Source organism: Coffea eugenioides, chromosome 4 (genome assembly GCF_003713205.1).
Source record: "Coffea eugenioides isolate CCC68of chromosome 4, Ceug_1.0, whole genome shotgun sequence".
Classification (NCBI taxonomy): Eukaryota; Viridiplantae; Streptophyta; class Magnoliopsida; order Gentianales; family Rubiaceae; genus Coffea; species Coffea eugenioides.
The window spans coordinates 9,714,189-9,736,287 of NC_040038.1; the positions used below are offsets into that span (position 1 = coordinate 9,714,189).

Genomic DNA, 22,099 nt, shown 5'->3' on the forward strand with positions numbered 1-22,099 from the left:
TCCAAAACCTTCTGCTCCGCTGCTCTAGTGTATAGTATAGCCTCAACTCCTAATGGCCTTGGTTAAAGACCGCCGCCAATTGAATCTCCGCCTTCCACTGCCAGAACATTCCGAACGCCGCCCTCGATTTCCTTTACCACTCCCTCCTTCCTCCCTCTCCACCACCGCAACCACCAACCCCACAGCAACAGCATCAACCACCACCACCATCACCGCTGCCGACATCGAAAAAGTCCAAGTCCTAGGCCACGGCAACGGTGGCACCGTATACAAAGTTCGTCACAAACGCACATCAGCCACTTATGCTCTAAAAGTCGTCCATGGCGATAGCGACCCCATAAACCGTCGCCAAATCCTCAGTGAAATCTCAATTCTCCGCCGGACGGACTCTCCGTACGTGGTGAAATGTCATGGAGTCTTGGAAAAATGGGGTGGGGATATCGCGATTTTAATGGAGTTCATGGACAAAGGCACTCTAGAAAGCCTAGCAAAATCTGGAGACCTTTTTTCGGAACAAATGGTCGCTAAAATAGCATATCAGGTGGTGCAGGGGCTGGAACATTTGCATGCTCACAAAATCATTCACAGAGATTTGAAGCCATCAAACCTACTAGTCAACGAACAGATGCAAGTCAAAATCGCTGATTTTGGTGTCAGCAAAATTATGTGCAGAACTTTGGACCCCTGCAATTCCTATGTGGGCACTTGTGCTTACATGAGCCCGGAAAGATTTGATCCCGATACTTATGGAAACGGTGGGACTTACAATGGATATGCAGGTGATATATGGAGCTTAGGATTGACCCTGTTGGAGTTATATATGGGACATTTTCCATACTTGCCTGAAGGACAGAGGCCGGACTGGGCAACATTAATGTGTGCTATATGCTTTGGCGAGCCTCCGAGCTTGCCAGAATATGTCTCTAAAGAGTTCAGGAGCTTTATTGGGTGTTGTTTGCAGAAAGATTCAAGTAAAAGATGGACTGCCACTCAGCTTTTGTCCCACCCTTTTTTGCAAAACATAAAGGGTTGAATCTGGTTTTGGAATCTGCAATTTTGTGACGAAATCTGCAGAGTCTCAGCTTGCTGCAGCTTGTACAGACGAGATCGATGGAACTTTTTTTGTTTTTGTTTCATTGTATATTCTTTCTCCTCAGCCTTTTGTAGGTATAGAAATTGCTCCATTTCAACAGTAAATCTGCTGTTAGAAATTGGGATGTTTAATTGATTAAGTTCGTTCCCTTTGTTTCAATAAATTCATTTCTTCTTTCCATTTGGTGAAGAGAATCAGTCAATCAAGAGCATACCCTGTTGATGTTCATTAATTTTCTCGATCATTTGAGTTTTTACCAAGACGTACAAGATATAACTCACATGTCAGTAGTGTATTGGCAACAAAAGACGAATCATTGGATCAGGAAGCACTGGATCAAGAGTAGCATTAGAGTAAAAATCTTGATATTGAATTTTTTTTCTGGATTGAGTTACGTGGTTATGTAAACTTATGGTGGCTGTTTTCCGAAAAACTAGGCAAGAAATTGACAAAACGAGGCTCCAAGCAATATCGACAGGTCACCTAAAGTTTACCAAATGCTATTAAAAATATATGGAAAGTGACACATTATGACTTCCTTAGCAGAAAGAACTATAAACAAACAAGAAGTGGGCTTTCAAGTTGATGTTTCTAGGAGGATTCCAAATTTCTTGAACCTCACTAAAAGCTTCTGGCCCTTCCTTTTCCTTTCCAGCTCCGTGAAGGGGATAGATGTAGTTCAATATTTATTTTGCTTATAAGATCTGGTTACATCAACAAATTTTTTATTATTGAGTAAGCATTAGATATCAGTATCAGTAGCATAATCTCCAAAGAAACTTGATGTATGGGAATATTATAATATGTCATAAAATGACTAATCATTTCAACATATAGAATAATTTAACAAAAGACCGTTTCCTTACCATGTCCATGGATGCAAGCTGCAAGTCAAGACAGAGTCTTACAACCATTTTTACTACCGCCAAATGAGAAATCTCACCACAAAAAGGAAAGGATTAATTTCATTTTGCACCCTTTAATTATATTTGAATTCTGATTTTTATCCCTTAGATTTCAAAATGGGACACTTTAGTTTTTAAAATATAAAATTTATCCCATTTAAGTAAAATCATTGATGAAAGTAAGGTGGATTTTATATTTAAGTGAGAAAAATTTTATAATTTTGAAGACTAAAGTGGGATAAAGTTTATATTTCGAGAATTAAAGTGGGACTAATTTTATACTTCAATGACTAAAGTGCTTCACTTTAAAACTTAGAAACTGAAGTAAAAATTTGAGAATAGTTTTTTTATCTTTTATTTTTCTTTTATGTAACGGTACATCTAGTCTAATTTAACATACTCGTATTCCTACTCCTATTCAGGGGTAGGGGGCGGGGGGCAGGGGCGGAACTTACTCTAGAGGGTAGCCCAACTGAGTCGGGGAAACCTGATGAGGACTGAACCACCATCAGATCAGATGAGTGCACCACGCACCTGTATGAATTTAGAACAAATCTCATATAGAAACATATTAGTGGGAGGCAAGGTTTGAACTCTTGACCTTCCACTTCACAATTAAATGTGGAGGTCAAACTCCTAAAATTCTAGAATAGTCGAAGAGTGCAAAGTGAAATTAACCCTTTTCAGTATTACCACCCCAAAAAGAAAAAGGTTGGGGGAAATACAAAAGCATTCATCTTGGAAAAAGTTTTAGATAATAATGTAGAATCCGACGCAGCTTCCTCTGCTTTTCTAATCTCGGTGATAGCCACCAATCTAATTTAAGAATAATCAAATCACATTAAATCAAATTAAAGCACATGGCCCACGTGCAATTCTAGGTTAGATGCGGTCGGCCAATTCAACAAGTATTTCTCAGCTTCCTTATCAGTTCCGCCAGTTGCGTATTTCCTTTTATGATTATTACCCCAATGGCCATCTCAGCAGCTAACTTGAACCCAAAACTTTGCCCGTTGTTCTCCTAGCAATAGAAATTTATTGTGACGAAGCCGCAAGCCCTTAATAACTACTACATAATAATAATGTTCAGCAATTCTATTCGAGTTTTGAACTCTATATTAAATTCTAGGTTCACTTCTTCACTTACTTTTTCTCTTTTAAAAAATGGGTAGAAGTTCAGATGAACATAGTCTCACAAGTCAGAAGCTGTGTTCAGTGTTGATGGTGATCTATTATTCAATAATGTATTAGTACAAAATTGAGAATCATTCTAGTTGAACCAATTACGCTCAAGTCTTCCAATACAATAATGTCGGTAAGAAATTTATAAACAGATATTGATTTATGAGTCATCAAAGGTTCGTGTAACTGAATGGCATATATGTAGTACTCTTGTAAATTTTGCTACATGTGACTTTTGACTAATTATATATTCGTCTCCTAACTTTTCTTTTTCCGGAAAAATTCGGACAAATAACATTTTTTTCCTGCTCAAGGGACAGCCCAGGTCTTGGAGGGGAGGAGGGAAAGGTAAGAATTTGAAAGTCGAACCAACACCTCATAGGTATCTTACTAATATTCATACTCGTCGAGTTTGATTTAGTGCCCATAAATTTCAATTAATCATATGATATGGTTCCATCTGGCCTTGTTCTCTGTTGTTTTAGATTTTATAAAATTTGACTATGAAAAATGATTATAGAGAATAATCAGAATCAGTAAAAGTTACTCATTGGATGATTATATATTTTAACTTTTTTGTCATTAAAAAAACTTGTAATCAAAATACAAAAATAATCGAAAACATCACAAAAATCGATTTTTTAAAATTAAAATCTATAATCAATTAAAATAAACAAACGAGAGCGAGTCGATAAGATTCTTAACTACATTGTGTAAGTAATTGGTACAATCTAGCATGATAAGATGGGATAGGTACAAGCTCAAGTGGGCATTTCTTGATGGGTTCCTAAAGTAGGAATAGCACAAGTGGGGCTTCTATAATTGTTTTATTAGCTCGCAGCGAAAATGATGGAAAGATGAGTCACCATCGCCACGCCAGCCAAATTAGCAGTATTGAAAGGCAGCCTAAGCGATCCTTCTTGCAAGAGACGATGCTGATGCATGAATGTGACCACGTCTGCTTTCAAGCAAACAATCAAACAAAGAAGGTGTTAAGCTCCAAGGGTCCACTGCATGATATCATACGTCAACGTCGTTTTCTTCCGTTAACTACCTATAGAGGCAAATGCGATCAAGTTAATTAGGTGAAAAGCATCGTATAATAGTATCTTTTTTTTTTTTCCTTGTTTTGTAGGGCAACCGATAAAACCAGCACACTCACCAAAGCTAATATATGATTTATTATATGATGAAAACTCATATACTATATCTAGAGAATTTCAAAAAACACTAAGGCCCGTTTGGCAAGTGAATTTTTTAGGTGTTTATCTAAAATTTTACTCTAACATACTGTAGAAGTTTTTTAAAAAATTTTTGAAATGTGTAAATTTTTGAATATTTTGAAGTATGTAGTTTAAAAATTTTGAAAAAATTTTTGAGGTTACTATAATTAAAGTTTTTAAAAAACTTGTAGCAGACAAACTTGACAAAAAACTTGCCTGCCAAACAAAACCTAAGTATTGTAGAATAATACTTTTAAAAGTGAGGTGTTTCTTCAATAAAAAATGTTGTAGTAGATCATGAGACTTCCATTTCAACCTTAATTACAAAATTAATCAACATTTTATCGAGCTCTAATGGCACTATGTAATATATCACATCTAATCGTATCATTTGTACCACTAATTAATTCAGATTATGTCTTATATTTAAAATGGTTTTGCCCCTTTAAACAAATTCTCTAACGATAAACATCCATTCATATGATTTATTTTTATTCAATATACTAGGAGTATTTACTTAGCCAAAGTGTTTTGAAAAGCATTAAAATATACATGATGGGAGTATGTGTTTTCTTCTTTGTGGCAATTATATGATATTGGACATTCATGTCTTTGAAACACCAAAATCCATGTTTATCTAACCAACCAATGTACTTGGCAACCATATTTGCCATTTAAATCCAAACACAAATTCAATCCATGAATGTTTAGTGAAAACTAATATAGTATTTATTAGTAGAAGTGACACTCTATATAGAGAAGTGACTCAATGAGATCGATCATGTTTGTGAAATTGAATAGAGAATGGTTGGCAAGAGAAAAAGAAAGATCTCAAGGAAAAAATAAAGAAGGTACTTGATTCAAATCCTCTTTTTTTTGTCATTTTCGATTCTTAAATTTCATCTCACTTTTGTTAAGAAAAATATATTGGGAAAATTTTTTTTTTTTTTTTTTTGTAAAAAAAAGGCTGCTTGGTTCCTTGCATCTGCGCGTGATTAAAAATCATCATAAGAGTGAAAACGACGGCCACTATTTAGTAGAACTATACGTATACGTATACGCATCGCCCCACACCTCATTTTCTTCTGCATTTATTTTTCAATCGACACAGCAAGAATAGTTAGCTCACTCTCCTTTTCACCACACTATTTTATATTTGTTTCTGTTGGGCTGCAGAATATGAAGTCCAACTAAAAGAGCCTGGACTGATAATGAGATCAAGTTACTTGATACGAAGAATATGGGCCCAATATTAGATTGTTCTTAAGACTCAAGTTAACTAGACACATTAGTTAATCCACTTTGAAATTTTTTATTCGACTCTCAAATTCTCTTCCTTCTTCTCTCTTCTTGCATGTAAGATTTGGAGTCTTTCTTTGCATCAACAACAATAATGATAATAGTAATCGAACAACTATGACAATTAAGAGAGGAAGTTTGAGAGTGTTTGTGTGTAATTATCATGTGCATACATATGGGGTCCAGAATTATATGGAGAAGACAAAATTGTTTCAAGCACAAACGGAATCGGAAACGGCCATAGACCATCAATATCTGCTTTAGACAATTAATATTAGATGTCCGCACCTTAATCTACATATGTTTTGCCTTTTGATCATTATCACCGTTTATCAATTTTTCTTTTCAGTTCATTTCATTTTAGCACTCCAAAGGAATTCAGAAAATGTAATTGGAAAGTGAAAAAGAAAGAATATACTGGTCCTATATAAGGTGAAATGAAAGGGATATGAATCTAGAAGGGAAGCCTAGATTTAATGATTTTTTGACAATTCATGCGCCTCATTTAATGATTTTTTTGAGCAATTTTTTCTGAACGAGGATTAAGGAGTTTATTGCCAAAATAACTCTTCTTCCAAAACATATATCCAAAGTAATCTAATTTTAAAATTTATTACCTTTATAATCCTTTTTTTGCCACTTAGGCTGCATATGTGTCAGGATGGAGATAAAAGCACATTCCATTTCTCTTTCTCATCTAATATCTTCTCCAATTTTCTTTGTAAATCTTCCCGCATTTTTTTGTATCATTATTTTTCCCTTGTCAAACGTAATTCTAAGAAGTCAATATTTATATTAACAACATCTAAAAAGTATGCTTTTTGAGTTGATAATCTCAAGGCAAATGAAAATTATTCTCTTGTCTTTTGAAGGAGTAGGAATGATAACATAAACAAATATGATAGCCTTCAAGTTTTTCAATTACTTACAATTTTTGTTGCAACTTTTGTATTTTTAAAATTTATTTTTTGAAAAAATATATGCAATAGGTTTGATACATTTTAAAAAAATCAAAGACCAATAATAGCAAGGTCAATAATGGTAGAATTCATTTTAAATAATTATAAAGAAATTATAAAAGTTATGCAATCTTCTTGTGCCTCTATAATAAAAAAAATTTAAATTTTTAGTTCATGTTGGATACTATAAATTAGATTTGAACTTTCCTTTATTGTTATCCTGCATGGCAATCAGGATAACTAGATGACAACAATAACATCATTATGGGAATAAATTTTGAAATAAATCACATTGAGAATATTTTTTAGCAAGAGTGTTATTTTGGCAATAAACTCAGGATTAAGTGTTGGGTATATATGTCATCTTCTTTAAGGAAAGCTTGGCTACTCGTTGCCTATTTCAACAAGTTGACTTGTATAATTGATTGCATCGCATCACATATAAGGTGGACTGATGGGGATATGAATCTAGAAGGGAAGCCTAGATTTAATGATTTTCCGACAATTCATGCACCTCATTTAATGATTTTTTTGAGCAAGTCACCTAGTTATGTTGCTTTTTCTTTCAAATGAGAAAAAGAAAAATATTACTAGTAGATATTTTGGAACAGGTCTACAGATAGACGACTAGAGTTGAACTGCATGGTTGACTCTTTCGCAGCCACACTGATGTATTAAAGTTAACAAGACATATATAGGATTTCAAGATTTAACTAATGGAGTATATTATTTAACAGTAGTATATATAGGGCACTCGTTAATATACATAATTAATCTTGTAAAGGTTTTTTTTACTCACGTTTGTTACTCTTCTTGTACTTTCTGTAGCCTATTCTCATTTTCTTTTAAAAAAATTAACACACGAAACTCTTGTTCATGACTATCTTCAGACAACAGTTGCACAAACACTTGCTCTTCATTTGCCTTGAGTCAGCCTGTGCTTGCAGAATTAAAGAAATTAGAGAGTAGTCGTTTTGAATATGAATTAATCTATTCTACGCTGACTGACAGTATATATATTTGCGAGTTTGAATGCATCACAGTTAATTTTAATTTAAATTCTAAATTTCGAAACTTGAATATGCAGCATGCATTTACTCGTGCTATTCTATATCAGCATAGAAAAGACTTGTGCTTATGTACGTGCCTACGGCCTACCTATCCATATCAAATCAAACAAAGTTAGTATGTTAAATACGCGCAGAATCTGCAATTTACTAGTTTTAATAATATTCAAAATGATTTGGTTATTCAACAGCCTTCATTTAATTCTGTCTAGCATATACCATTTTTTGGAGGGGCATGAGATGGTTTTTGATGAGGTGTTGGTGTAATTGCACCTGTAGGCATGTTGGTTTAGTTGTGCTGGTGAGAGGTGCAATGATGGAAGTAGAAAAAAAAAATTCTCGTTATAAGTTTAGAATTCGAATATTATACTTAACAGTTGTAGGTCAGAAAGACATGAGGAACGGTGAGAGTGTAAAAAAAAACACACACACACACAATGGGGGCAAATTACAGACCTAGTGTAGTTTAGGGTTGCATTTTACAATTAACCTAAAATTCTAAATTTGAAACAGGAAACTCCATGTCTACACGCATTATAGTCATCTATATATAATTTTGTTAATGTTCCATGTTTTCCTAGGACAGTCAAGCTAACAATACACATTCACCTTCTTTGTCATTTCCCAGCTACTTCCTAGTTTCCCCGTTTGGAAAGTACCATGCAGTGTCCTGGAAATTCAAGTTTCAATCACGCATGCGGACAATGGACTCTGTTGAGCCGGTGAAAATGAAAAACAAAATTAAACTTGCCACTCCAAACAAGAAAACCTAGAAATTCACTTCCATTTTTTTCTTTTGTTGGAAAATGAAACTTTCGTTTGTCACTGTTGGTGTAATATCCGCTGCCAATCGGCAGGAAAGTGATCGGCTATGCTATAAAGAAATTTGGTGGTTATAATGAATGAGGACTCTTCGGTGTAAATCGGCAACTGGGAATCAATCCAAAAATCAGCGGGAACAGTCACAAATTGCCTGAATATTGTCAGACTTTTGGATCTAAATAAGTGGATGCAATTTTGTTGTTTTTGGCTGTTAACGAACTTCTATTAATATGTAGAAATCAGTACAGAGGGGGTAGAACCTAAAGTACATCAACACAGATACACTGTGCAATGACACTACTGAAACAAAGCTAAAACAGCATCCTCAGAAGAACATGATCCAATAGCCAGAAGGAGTGAATGAGAGTCCCCACTCCCTACTCAACAGCTGGCTCCCAATTTACCCTGGTTCCTTTGATTTTGATCCACTCCAAGGCAACATGCTGCACTTTATCAAATAACATGCCCCAGAGTCACATTAGTGGAAGGAGTAACTTGAGATCTCAGAGTCATGGAGACGAGTCGAGTACCACTGAGCAATTTGGCATACAATATGAAAGTCACAAACAGCATTGAACGTGAAACCCTTTTTTATTTCTAACCATTTGCCACTGACTGGGCTCAAACTCAAAATCTCACCGTCATGGAGACGATTCCAGAAACCCAACTAGCTTATTGGCATGCAACATGAAAGTTACTTGCATATAATCACACACCTAAAGAACTTCCCATACGAATACTTGGTAATTAAGGTCTAACAAAATATAATAGCAACAGAAATACTAGAATTCAGGCTCTCAGCAATGGCAGGTGTATTTCAGAGGGTTTTCACCCTAGATACTCGTTTCTGTGGAGGATTTAATTTGAGTCTTAAAAGCCAAAGACGCTGATAAGTGAATCCCATATGCTACTGCTATCCACATAACCATAACCGCTCCCCTGATCACCTCCAATACCACCGCCAAGTATGGCCTGCCCCACAAAGCTCCCTAGGCGTAGTCCAATAACTTCAGCAATCCTTTGAGCCAAAGCAGTCCCCAGACCAGTTGGACGCCATGGTCCAACCACGCCTCGCACGGGACTTGGGTTGTTCGAGCAGCCGCTCAAATGGACATCAAAGTTACACGCACTACATCTATAATGCCACTCATTAGACCCTATGAACATGCGGCAAATGTTGCAGGTAGTAGTAACAAAAGGGACTTCGAAGGTGAGTGAAAGACGGCAGGGATGGGACTGGTGGGTGAAGTTGGAGGGCATATGAGCACATATAGCATGAAGATCATAGGAACAGTGGCTGCAATGGTAGTTGAAGCCCCTTCCCGGTTTGCGGCAGGCGTTGCAGATGAATTGGCCGCTGGGATATGCAGCGGTAGAGAGGAGGGTGAGGGGGTGGTTGCCGTGGGCGGGGTGGGTGATGGAGTTTCGGAATTGGGAGCAGCAGAAATGGAGGCAGCCCAAATGGAGCATGAAATTGCATGACCAGCAAATGCATATTTGTCCGGACGGTGGAAGTTCGCAACATGAACAAAGGGTTGGTGGATTTGTTAGGCCTTGTGGAGATTGGAAAGTCGAGAGCTCCAACGGATGAGGATGGCTAAAGTGCTGGATAAATCTGTGAGCACCAGCCATTCTATTCTCGAGACTAGGAAAAATTATGAATGAACGGTGAAGGCTGCCAAGGAATGAGTTCAACATATATAGGGGAGAAAAGCCCCACTATGACTATAGAGCCCCTTACCAACCCTCACTCTAAAAATCCTGAAACGTCTAACAACTCAATTAGGAAACCAGCACCCCTTAGGTTGTAGGTTTCATGAGGTGGGAAATAAATACTTCCATCCTTACTTTTCAATAACTTGTTATTATTAATACGTAACTTTTCTAAATTCAAATGGGTGTATAGTGCGCCGTTGAATAACTTGTTATTAATACGTGACTTTTCTAAATTTAAATTGATTTATAATGTGCTCGTCTCATTCAAGGATGATTTAGTTTCACTTTTTTCTGATTCAATTAGACCCTCCCTTAGATAAATTAGTACAAGAGTAGGAGTAGGAATCAAGTAAAAATGGCTAATTGACAGAGGAAAAAAAAATTAGAAGACTGAGCCCAAAGAAGTATAGTGATGGTTGACTTGACTTTTGACGTTTGGAATGGACTCTGAAATTAATTAAAATAAGGGTTATCTAAAAATGATCGAATTAATTAACAACCATTTCCATTATCTCCAGCAGTTGCAAATTATGATCATCTTTCGGTAATCTAACATTTTACGGAGATTAATAAATGATCATCATTATTCTTGAGTGAATTAACTACAAAGCTTTTTTAATTCAATGTTGTTTGGAGTAATAAGTATTTGTAAAAGTTACTTTCTGCATAGCAAAACGCATTCTTTAGTAATGTTGCATTTGACTTTCAACTAGTCTTCTATTTCAAGACATCTAAAAAGTGAAAATTAAATACTAGAACGGAAGAGTATAGTAAATTGCATCTTCAATAGTGTTCTTTATTTTTAGCTTGAGCTTGCCTGTACTTTTAATTTCTTTTTCTTTTTTTTTTTAATTAAAGCCAAAAAGGTAAATTTGTTTCTAATTTTGATAGCGTGAAAGGTTTATATGTCTAAAAGATACTTTTTTTTCTCCTTTACATTTTACAAACGCGAAAAACCTCTTGATAATCGCAAGTAGAAACTATTTAAAAGATGTTCCATCTTTATTGACTGTAACTAACCACTCTTCGATATATTTATATTATGTTAACTAAGTAATCAAGCTATTTTCCCTCTGCGGATCTTCACCTTTTCACTGGGTTGTTTGAACAATCAATCAGATGAGTGCCAAAAACAAAGGAAAACTACAAAATTTCCACCGGATGTTATGTCACAGTGGTGTAACCATACAGGACGATAGACACAATAGTTACAAGTTGTTGCTACCACTTAATTACACATTATAGGCCTCATCCGACTTTTTACAGGTCTTGGTCTTGCTTGTGGAAAACTGCGAAATGTCGTTGGAGAAAACATAATGTCGACCTTTGCCACAGTCAGTAATCGCGATTTGAGTGCCAGGGTCATGCGTCCGTTACGTTACTGATAGGGATTACAATGTGCATGTCGCAGAGTTAAGAAATTTGATCCTTGACTTGTATCTAAAGAAGTTTTAAAATTCTCTCGAACAATTAATTACTCTAGAAGTTGTTGGTTAAATCCTTCCATCTATCACATATCCAAAGGTAACAAGGTGGTTTCCACCTATCCTTTAATTGGTTCGAGTTGTACTGGGGGAGGGGGAGGGGGATGGGGATGGGGAACGGGAAGGTTTTGCACCCATCACATCGCCTTGCTTCGTTATAAAGCTAAAGAACCAGTTAATATGTGATATGCCAGTCACATCCTTCAGGCAACCAAAATTTTATGTTTTTGCAAAAAATAAAAATAAATATGGGCTGTGGGTTCAAGGGATAGAGTTTGTACTTGGGAATAGCCACCAATATGCTAGCTGAATTGTGGGGGTATTAGAGATGGAATTAAACTGGCCATATCTCTTAAGACATCCCTTCTAGGGATTGACGTAGATTGTGATGACATTTTATCTTTATTTAATTCAAATAACAATTTGGTTCGTTATTTATATCCCATTATCACGAATTGCAGATTCATGCTCTTACAATTCGAGCAAGTTAAGCTCAAGCACGTGTATTGCGTAGTCAACACTAGGTTGCAAGTTGGATAAACCTTGATTTTTTGAATCATGTACTTGTAAACTCTCTTTTGCTTTTGAGTAGGACATCGGAGGGGACAAGCACTCAATATAATTGTGTTTTCTGCAGTTTCGTCAAGTTATTATACATGTTCAAAGTTTTGATGTATAAATATATTTTAATATTGCACTTAATACATGTTAAATAATTTATTTATATCCACAATTTTTACTTTGAATACAATAATATAATTTTTTTTTTTGACATAATTTGCTTTATTACCCCAACACAAAGTTACAAGCAGAGAATAAGGCCAGTCAAACAGACGGGACCCTTACAGATCGAAGAGACGGAAAACCTAACTTATCTATCCTAACTTCCCCTCCAGCCAACTGCGGAAGGTTGTGTGACTGATCATAAACCTTAACAGGATCGTGCGAGTGCAAAAAACCTTCATTAGCTAGTATGTCAGTCACCTTGTTTGCTTCTCTAAAGTAATGAGAGAACAGCCCTAGATCGTCAACGATCTGCCATATTTGGGTTACTTCTTTACGAATGTACCAAGGACATTGGAACCGCCGTTGCAAGATGCCTACTAAAACCAACGAGTTAGATTGTGCTCGAACCTGTGTGAACCCTTTCTGAACGCAGAGGCGGAGACCCGTTAAAAGAGCCAAAACCTCAGCACGCAAACTAGTATTGACCCCTAGGAAAGCCGAATACCCCACCAATACCTGACCATCTGGATCCCGTAGGACTCCACCCCCACCACTAGCACCTAGATTGCCCTTGGAACACCCGTCTGTATTAAGTAACACGAACCCCCAACTTGCTACCTGCCACCAGCTAGCCTGCATTGCTGTAAGGGCCTGTGTTGAGAAATTTAGTCAAAGAATTGACTAAAAGTCAATGCCATCGTCGACTTATGGAACTTACTCGCGACCACCTCAGAGACGTCCCAAAGGATGGCATGAAATACTATTATATCAAATAATATAAAAAATACAGCAATCGGATCGAACTATATCAAACTTCGACCGCACTGGGTCCTCTCTCAATCGGAAGGGTCTGTTCCCCATGGTATTACTGTTAGGTTGGATCGTAATAGCTAGGTGACATATGTTGTACTTCTGTTTTATTTATTTATGCAATTCTATATTTACCCCAAAAGGGAAAAAGAAAAGATAGTCAGATATATGGCATGAGCTCTTCCCAGTTCCCTCTCTTTTTTCTTCTGGCAATTTACAACATCTACACTTCTCCTTTAACCTATACTAGACTCCACCTCGTCGAACCTAATTAAATTTTATAAATTTATTCCAATATGCGTAATTGATGTACTATCCTGTGTTGATATATCAGGTTTCAACTCAATTAAAATTTAAGTTCCAGTTCTCTGAGCCAATATCAAAGTATGTATAAAAATAACAAAAACATTTATAGTTTCACCAAGGGCTCCAAACTCAATTATATCTAACTACAATGAAACGGATCTACTCAACATTGTGACGCCCCGAAAAAAAATGAGTTTGAGAACCCGAAAATTTTCTAATTTTCTAGGGTTTATTTTTTTTAATCGCCCGCCTTTTCTACATTTTCTTTATTAGAAAAATTCCCCAGATAAAGTTTTTTAAAAAAAAAGATGAACGAATAAAAAGATGAACGAGGGATTATTATAAAAAAATGAACGTATCCTTTTCATGAATGTTACTATCGCTTTCCATTGTACATGTTTCTTGAATTATTGATACTCCATATTTTAATGTTTTGTAAATGCTGTAATCGTTTCTGGACTTATCATTTGATTTACGACATCATTGAAAAGAAATATTGTTAAACCGATTTGATTACTGATTTTCTGGTTACTCGCTGAGCTTCTAGTTCACCCCAAAAATATTTTATTCCCCTCCACAGGGCTCAAGGCGAAGGCAGGACTTGTTGTGCTTATTCACGTGAATGGATGGCCTATATCTTGTACAGTTTTGGATTTGGAATCATTTGATATATAGTTGGGAATTAGTTTCCGCTGCATTTGTGACATGTAATTATTGGAGACTTGGATGTATATTTGTGGACCATGTGATGTATATTTGAGGTTTATTCTTGTAATTCATTTGAGGACTTTAGTGAACGACTGAGTCCCGGCGAGAGCCGGGCAGCGGCCCGCCGAACCCTCTGGTTCGCCTTAGGGGAGGTGGGGTCGTCACAAACATGAATCTGTTTACATTGAAGAATTTTTTTTTTTAAAGATTATCCATATTATTGTTTACATATATTCTTCGGATAATCTTTTTTAAATACTAATAGTGTATACACGAGAAGTCAGATGCATATCATATATAAATTTAAAGTTTTAGTTCAAAAAATTGCACACACGTCAGCCAGCTCATATATAAACTGTTAAATAGATAATTTATATTTTTCAATCATCTTTTGTTTTCACACTTGTATACATTAGAAAAGAAATCATACACGATGCTAGTGAGTGTAATGAGATGCCAAAGTTTCAGCCAACAGCTCCGTGCTAGACAACACATACAATTCTCATCTTTGTCTTAAATCCCAAATAATAAATTAAAACATTAGCGATTCTCATAACTGTTTATCGTAATTCAGATTCAGAAGATATTCATTTTCATCTTCATTGGTTCTACCTCCCTTCTTCTCCGACTACATACAGCTACTATAATACAAAAAACAGTTAGCAATATTTGGAAGATGGTATCTCAAGGTAAAATTGGGCCATTTAGAACCTATGAATCGTCACATTTTTTCCATTAAAAACTAACACAAAAAATGTAAGTTTGACTGTAAATGTGTAAATTATCCGTATTAGTAATATTTTCTCTTCTTTTCTTTTCGACTACTCCCAAGCAATATGAAAGAATCAAGAGATTTGCTGCAACTACAGGTGAGCATAAAATTAGTTAATCGTATTTTCAATCAAATTAAATAAATTTGGTCGATCAAATTCATGTATTTGATTTTGGTTTTAACCCAAAATCGATTTCATTTTTTTTATTATCTAGTTTTTGCATTGCTTAGCTTACTACGGATACATGCATATATACATTACACACAATTGAAGGAAAGTACTATAATGCAAGCTTCCATCATGTTGCCGTAGTTTTTTTTTCGGAAACGACAACTGTTATATAACCTATCTATCCTAAATTAAAGGGGAGGGGGAGTCTAAAGAGACTTTGTGTTAGGAGCTAATAGGTACACAGATTTTATTAGACCAAAAGAATGCTTTGACATAATCTTTGGATTTTTTTTTACTGTAGGTGGGATTTGAAACCTCACCTGCAGCCTAAGCAGACCCACCTTGGTGGCTACTGAGCTTAGTTCAGTGGTTTCAAGATGCCATAGTTGGGCTTCCACAAATTCAGCTGGGAGCAGATTTCATGTGCCAACAGGCTCTATTCGAGTTGTTTCAAAAATTTGTTACACATCCAATTTGATGTCAAGGAATTCGGAAGTTATATCTCTATATTCTCTGTGTCCATGGAAAAATAAAAGAAATTGTCGTCCCTGCTAATAATAACTAGCTCATAGTTTTATTTCCCCTACGTATGAGGCATTGATGTTTACTTTTGACACCAATTGACTTTTTGAATTTAATATATCGCAATGATTCTTGTAGCACACAAAATATTTTGTAATGATCATTTTAGTACTTAACGTTTGAAAGAAACAAACGCACAAAAAAAGAAGAAGAGAGAATACATATATATATATATATATTTATATAATTAGAAAGAAGTATATAGTTATTTTTTAATACCATTAAGTATTGTCGGTCGGGCTACCTCGCTAGACTTTAATGATTGGAAGCAAGCATAGCATAGTTGTCTTTGGGAATTTGCATCATTGCATGTGATGGGAAGAATAACTCTTGTATTTTCACTATTTTGTATATCTGATCGAGCTGCTACACTATATTTTATTTTGGTAAATAAATTATTGGGTTAATTGCATTTGTCCTCCTAAAGTATGCAATTCTAGCACTTTGTCAACTTTTTTTTTGAAGTGTAAATTAGAGGTTTCAAATCCAAGATCTTTCACGTGTACTCTCTCTCTTCGTACTATCTAATCCATCATTCCTCTGCAACACTTGGTCACCTGATAATTGTAATATCTAAAACTTTTAATTTCTCAATAAATAGTGCAATAACCTATTAATCGAGTAAATTTATCAAGTCTTTGACAAGTAAAAGTGTCATTAACCATGCGTTTGTGCCAATGTGTTTGCGAGAGAGAGAGAGGTGCATTGTTTATGAATCTTCCAAATTCCCCTTTCAGAATAATGACCTAACTATAATTTATTTTCTCAATTAATATCTCAAAGTTTGTGTTTTCTATAAAGAAATAATAATCTAATTTGTAGAGTAACCATAAAATAGTGATTAAGTGGGTACTCTGAAAAGAGCAATATGCTTAATTCACAAAAGTATGGTTGCTTAATATATGTAATTATACATTTACATACATTTCAGTGATTAAAATTTAGCTTTGAATACCAGTTAGTCACAAATGTATCTAATTACTAGCAAAAATTAAAAAAATGTATATTAATTTTACATATATGGATTCTTATTCATGAATTTTGTCGCGTATAAACTGCATTTAATTTACATATAAATATTCATATATTAGCTTAGACATGTTGTTCGTCAAAAAATTTGAGCAACCATTGGATTTTCATTGTACATAGAATTATACTAATTTGCAGTTTGAAAAATATAATAATCTTCCATTTCCACTTTGAAAATTTGATCTTCCTAACTTAAGTGTTATAAGACTCCACAACAAAATCTTTAAGTTATAAAACCAAAATCTTTGATTAGGATTAGTGCAATAAAATCATTTAGATATCTCTTCCAAGAAATAAAGAGCAAAGAAAAGAGTGAAAGAAAGAAAGAGGGCAGCTAGTGCAGTGAATTTGTATGGCCTTTCGTTTCACTTTTGCTACAAAATTCATGTCCCCAAATACATCCCATTTCCTGGCCCTTTTTTTTTTACCGCCTGTCCCCAGCCGTGCCTGCTGGGCCCCCAGGCACGACTGGGAACAGGCTAATTAAAAAAAAAATTGTGGGCTGCTGATCCACTGACATTTTTGCAGAGTTTCTGATAATTATAGAATGAGAAATGGTGTGTGTCAGAGATACATTTGTGCGATAATATTTTTTTTTTACATATATTCTAAGCAATTAGCCCATTTTTTGACTTTTTAATTCTTTTGCTTTTTCCCCTTCCTATCACAATTTCTCATTTTATTTTCAAAAAAAAATCACAAGATGAATTTGTGACTTGATGAATGATCATTAATTACAATTTGTGACACATGGTATTGTATAAAAAATTGAGATTAACATTTGATGTCTTTCGAAGCTTCACCTATATACTGGATTTTAAACTCCAGATAAAGTTTTATGTTGAGATAAAAAGTTTTATAGTAAGAAGGATGAAAGAGAGAAGAAAAAAGAAAGAGAAAAAGAAATAAAGTAGAAAAGAAGAATAAATGAAAAGTCAAAATAATTGAAGAATAGTTTTATCCTACAAGGGATTAAATGACAAAAATGAGAAACAGGACGAGGGGATTAATTATACTCCTTAAAATGAGATGCCAACCCCTGCCAGCATTTCTAGCACTATGACGTAATACGATTCTCGTCTTTGTCTCGAATTCCTATCCAATCCCAATAATTTACTTCTTTATTTCTTCGGAGTTTTATTAAAGTAATAAACTCAGATTCCACAGATATTCATTTTCATCTTCATCCACCGCCTTATTACTATATAAGAAAAGAAACCCGAAACAGCGAAGAATACCAAGCTAACGAGAAAAAAAAAGGGAAAGCTTCAATTCCTTCTTGGATATGGCGTCTCTCAGCGGCTTGACTCAGCAAATCAGCAACAGGAACTCGGTGGTCGAGTTACCGATGACTCATCGGCCACGGCTGCATAATTCGATCAAGAAGAGCTGCAGAGTTGGGTTAGGGATCATGGCTTCTGAGAACAATGCTAGCACTTCTGAACTGGATCTTAGTGTAACTGTAAACGGGTTGAAAATGCCCAACCCCTTTGTTATTGGGTCTGGTCCGCCTGGAACTAATCTTGCCGTTATGAGGAAAGCTTTTGATGAAGGCTGGGGAGCTGTCATCGCCAAAACGGTAACTTTTTCTATTTTTCTTGAATATAAGTTCTGTCTTCTTATGCCTGTATTCTTTTAATTTCTTTTCCTTTTCAATCAGCATTTTTTGTTCTTAAATATGATTAAAAAAGATGTAATTTTGTACCTTCTTAATTGATAGTTTTTTATTTGAAAAGGACTAACTGAAATAGTAAAATATGGTTTTAAGCGGGCTTGATCCAGTTCATCACTCCAATGGTGTTCAAGCTGAACTTGAGATGGAGGTTGTACTTATGATCCAGACAAAAACGAAGAATTTATGGTTAGTTGGAGATAAGGTTCCATAGAATTTCAAGAAGCCACGTAGAAAGTTCACGGCCCTTCAACTACATTATCAAACTATGGTTTGATTCATGTTCAGAAAATAAGATAAGAAAGAAGGCTGAAGAACACAATTTTCTTTTCATATACGGTAGAGTTTTAGTTGGACAAGCATGAAATTATTAGTTTGAGCTAAATTAGGTTTGTTCATGTAAAATGTTTGATTGCTGCGGAATCTTATTCTGATAATAGTTTACTATCATTGATTAGTTCTGCACCCAGTAAGAGAAAGATTCATGAAATCAGACGTATATATTTGATTTACTGGTGATGTTCAGAATAAAACTTTGTTTGTGACAATGTGCCCTAGGTATCACTGGATGCTGCAAAAGTTATAAACGTGACTCCCAGGTATGCCAAATTGCGAGCAGGAGCAAATGGCTCAACCAGAGGAGAGATCATTGGTTGGGAAAACATTGAACTTATAAGTGATCGGCCTCTTGAAACAATGTTAAGCGAATTTAAACAGTTAAAAAAAGAGTACCCAGATAGGATCCTTATTGCTTCAATTATGGAAGAGTATGACAAAGCTGCCTGGCACGAACTTATTGATCGTGTTGAGCAAACTGGAGTTGTAAGTGAACGATCTTGTGTGCAGTGCACAAATGTTTTTAGAATCTAATAGAAACATGTTCTCTTGTGTTATATTTGATAATCTGCATCTTGACAATGTGGTACAGGATGCTATTGAAATTAATTTTTCATGCCCCCATGGTATGCCAGAGCGGAAAATGGGTGCTGCAGTTGGGCAAGATTGTGCACTGTTGGAGGAGGTATGTGGATGGATTAATGAGAAAGCCACAGTTCCTGTTTGGGCAAAGATGACGCCAAACATCACTGATATAACTCAGGTAGCTTATTCTCTTTTTGCTCTTGGGTACTGTATTGAAAATTTTGACCAAGTACAAGACAAGGATCTTGAACATAGGCACCGTATGGTTTATGCTCTATGCTGAAGCTTGAGAATTTATTAGGCCAGGAAATAGCTTCTGTATTATAGTATCAAAATCTGTTTTTGTTTTCACTTTCCTTTTTAGTTTTTGTTGCCAAATCTATCTGATAAACTAAGATAAAAAAGAAGTGTTTTCCCTTTGGTTGGATTTGGACATTCCATGGAGCATATTTTTGAAATAGAAGTGTATCTGAAAATGGATATTGCTTATGAAGCCTATTTATGTTTTTGGGTTCTGATTGATTTAGGTAAATTTCTTGATCTTTTCTCTTTTATATATAATCTTCCTGCTTTGCATTTCTTGTAGCCTGCAAGGGTTGCTCTAAGAACAGGATGTGAGGGAGTGTCAGCCATTAATACAATCATGAGTGTCATGGGAATCAATCTCGACACTTTACGTCCTGAGCCTTGTGTTGAAGGGTTAGTATTTGCCAATGAGCAACATTTGTGTGATGGGCTGACGTTTTACCCTCTTACACTTTCTCTGGATGTTTTGCTCTCAGATATTCAACTCCTGGAGGCTACTCTTCAAAGGCTGTCCATCCTATAGCCCTTGCGAAAGTAATGAGCATTGCGCAAATGATGAGGTCAGAATTTGGAGATAAAGATTGTTCACTTTCTGGTATAGGAGGTGTTGAAGCAGGTGGTGATGCTGCTGAGTTCATTCTTCTTGGAGCAGACACAGTTCAGGTCATATTAGTTGCAATTTCTTTCCCTAATAGAATATATGCTTGTATGAAGCTGCAGAAAAAATTGCTTTAACAGCATGCTGGTGAGAAGTTAGATAATGTGCCTTTGAAGCTTTGAGAAGTTTGATTTAAAGAAAAGGGACTGTTGTTGCATGTTTTGTTCAAGTTGTTCTGGGTAATCCTGTATCATGCCCTTCATATGTCCATATGGGAGTTCCTTTAGTCACCTATCTTGTTTGTTCATCTGTCTCGGGAATCATCATGGGAAATCTTGGGGCATACGTCTATTGCACTCATTTTAACTGTGGGACTTTCTTAATCATAACATTTGTTTGGTTATCAATATTTGTGTTTACCTGATGCAAATTTGAAGCTGATACAATAGAATAACGAGTATTAATTTATAAAAAGATACTTAAAAGTCCTGGATCCCATTCATATAGTAAGCTTGTTTTGGCTATGAACAACATATTAAAGGACATGGAGTTTAAGTCTTCATGTGGAACTCAAAACTTGTGTATGCTTGTCTTGGAAATATTAATTGGAATGATACCTTATCTGTCTTTTGCCGTATATTGGAATTTATTGCAGGTCTGCACTGGGGTTATGATGCATGGATATGGTATTGTGAAGAAACTTTGCTCTGAGCTGAAGGATTTCATGAAAAAGCACAACTTTTCATCCATAGATGATTTCAAAGGGTATATTATGTCGTTAAGATGTACTTTCAATTGCCAGCAGAGTTGTGTTCATGCTAAAATATTTCTAGGTACCATAATCTGTTTTTGTTTTTTTTTTTGTTTTTGGTCTTATGCCTATCCCCAGGTTGTCACTGGAGTATTTTACAACTCATACGGATTTGGTAAAAAGACAGCAAGAAGCAATTCGGCAGAGGAAAGCTATCAGAAAAGGTTTAGCATCTGACAAGGACTGGACAGGAGATGGTTTTGTACAAGAAACTGAAAGCATGGTTTCCAATTAAGTGCAACACCAAAGTGCAACTCTGTAACATGTAAAAAAGATGGATATGCCTCTGATTGGGATGTTGGGGGATTCTCTAAAAGTTTTTCAAAACTCAGTTCTAGCTCAATTGTAAATGTTGATGGACTTTGTTTCTTTCTTCTTTGTAGCACTTCCTCAATAAAATGCTGAATAAGTAACCATGGATTCTCATAGCATGTTTTTGCATTCTCATAGGCATATTTTTCGCTTCAAAAGCACTCGATTCTTCGAGTTTTTGAGGTTGATACGCTGTCTATTTCCTCATAAATGATCGTAGCTATTTTTAAGCGAGACTGTAAATTTAAGATGCAAGACAGCTAAGACATGACTATATGAGATTTTGATGTTGGGGTCCTTGGGGATAGACTCTCAAAGTCACAATTCTTGAGACTCAGTACATCTAAAGTACTCCATTTTAGAGCTTTTTTTTTGAGGTTGGTGGCGTATCTATGTCCTTGTAAAGGACAAGGTAAATGATGGTAAGACCCGTTTGGATTCCCAAGGCAGATGTATCAATTGAGTTAAACAGGAAGGGTTAGCTAGTCATTGGTGTGGGTTCAAATCCCGTCCTGGACATCATAAGGAAGCATAGAAGCACTATGCTTCGTTGTTCTTAAAAAATTTATTTATTTGGAATGGTGATTCATCCGCTAATCCCATATAGGGCTAAAAAGAGTTAAG

At 35.6% G+C, this 22,099-nt stretch overlaps 3 protein-coding genes across 3 annotated transcripts; 2 read left to right on the plus strand and 1 right to left on the minus strand.

The window, feature by feature from the left end:
* LOC113767728 (mitogen-activated protein kinase kinase 9-like) lies at positions 1-1,295 on the plus strand. Its single transcript, XM_027311907.1, has one exon. It carries the CDS (start codon positions 53-55, stop codon positions 1,031-1,033), a length of 981 nt encoding a protein of 326 aa, XP_027167708.1. The 5' UTR covers positions 1-52; the 3' UTR covers positions 1,034-1,295.
* A 7,462-nt stretch (positions 1,296-8,757) lies between these two features.
* LOC113768397 lies at positions 8,758-10,200 on the minus strand. Its single transcript, XM_027312737.1, has one exon. It carries the CDS (start codon positions 10,180-10,182, stop codon positions 9,421-9,423), a length of 762 nt encoding a protein of 253 aa, XP_027168538.1. The 5' UTR covers positions 10,183-10,200; the 3' UTR covers positions 8,758-9,420.
* Positions 10,201-17,939: 7,739 nt separating this feature from the next.
* LOC113768747 (dihydropyrimidine dehydrogenase (NADP(+)), chloroplastic) lies at positions 17,940-21,652 on the plus strand. Its single transcript, XM_027313215.1, has 7 exons — positions 17,940-18,434; positions 19,086-19,349; positions 19,456-19,626; positions 20,035-20,147; positions 20,231-20,417; positions 21,008-21,117; positions 21,242-21,652. The coding sequence occupies exons 1-7, from the start codon at positions 18,141-18,143 to the stop codon at positions 21,396-21,398; spliced, it is 1,296 nt and encodes a 431-aa protein (XP_027169016.1). The 5' UTR covers positions 17,940-18,140; the 3' UTR covers positions 21,399-21,652.
* Positions 21,653-22,099: the final 447 nt, after the last annotated feature.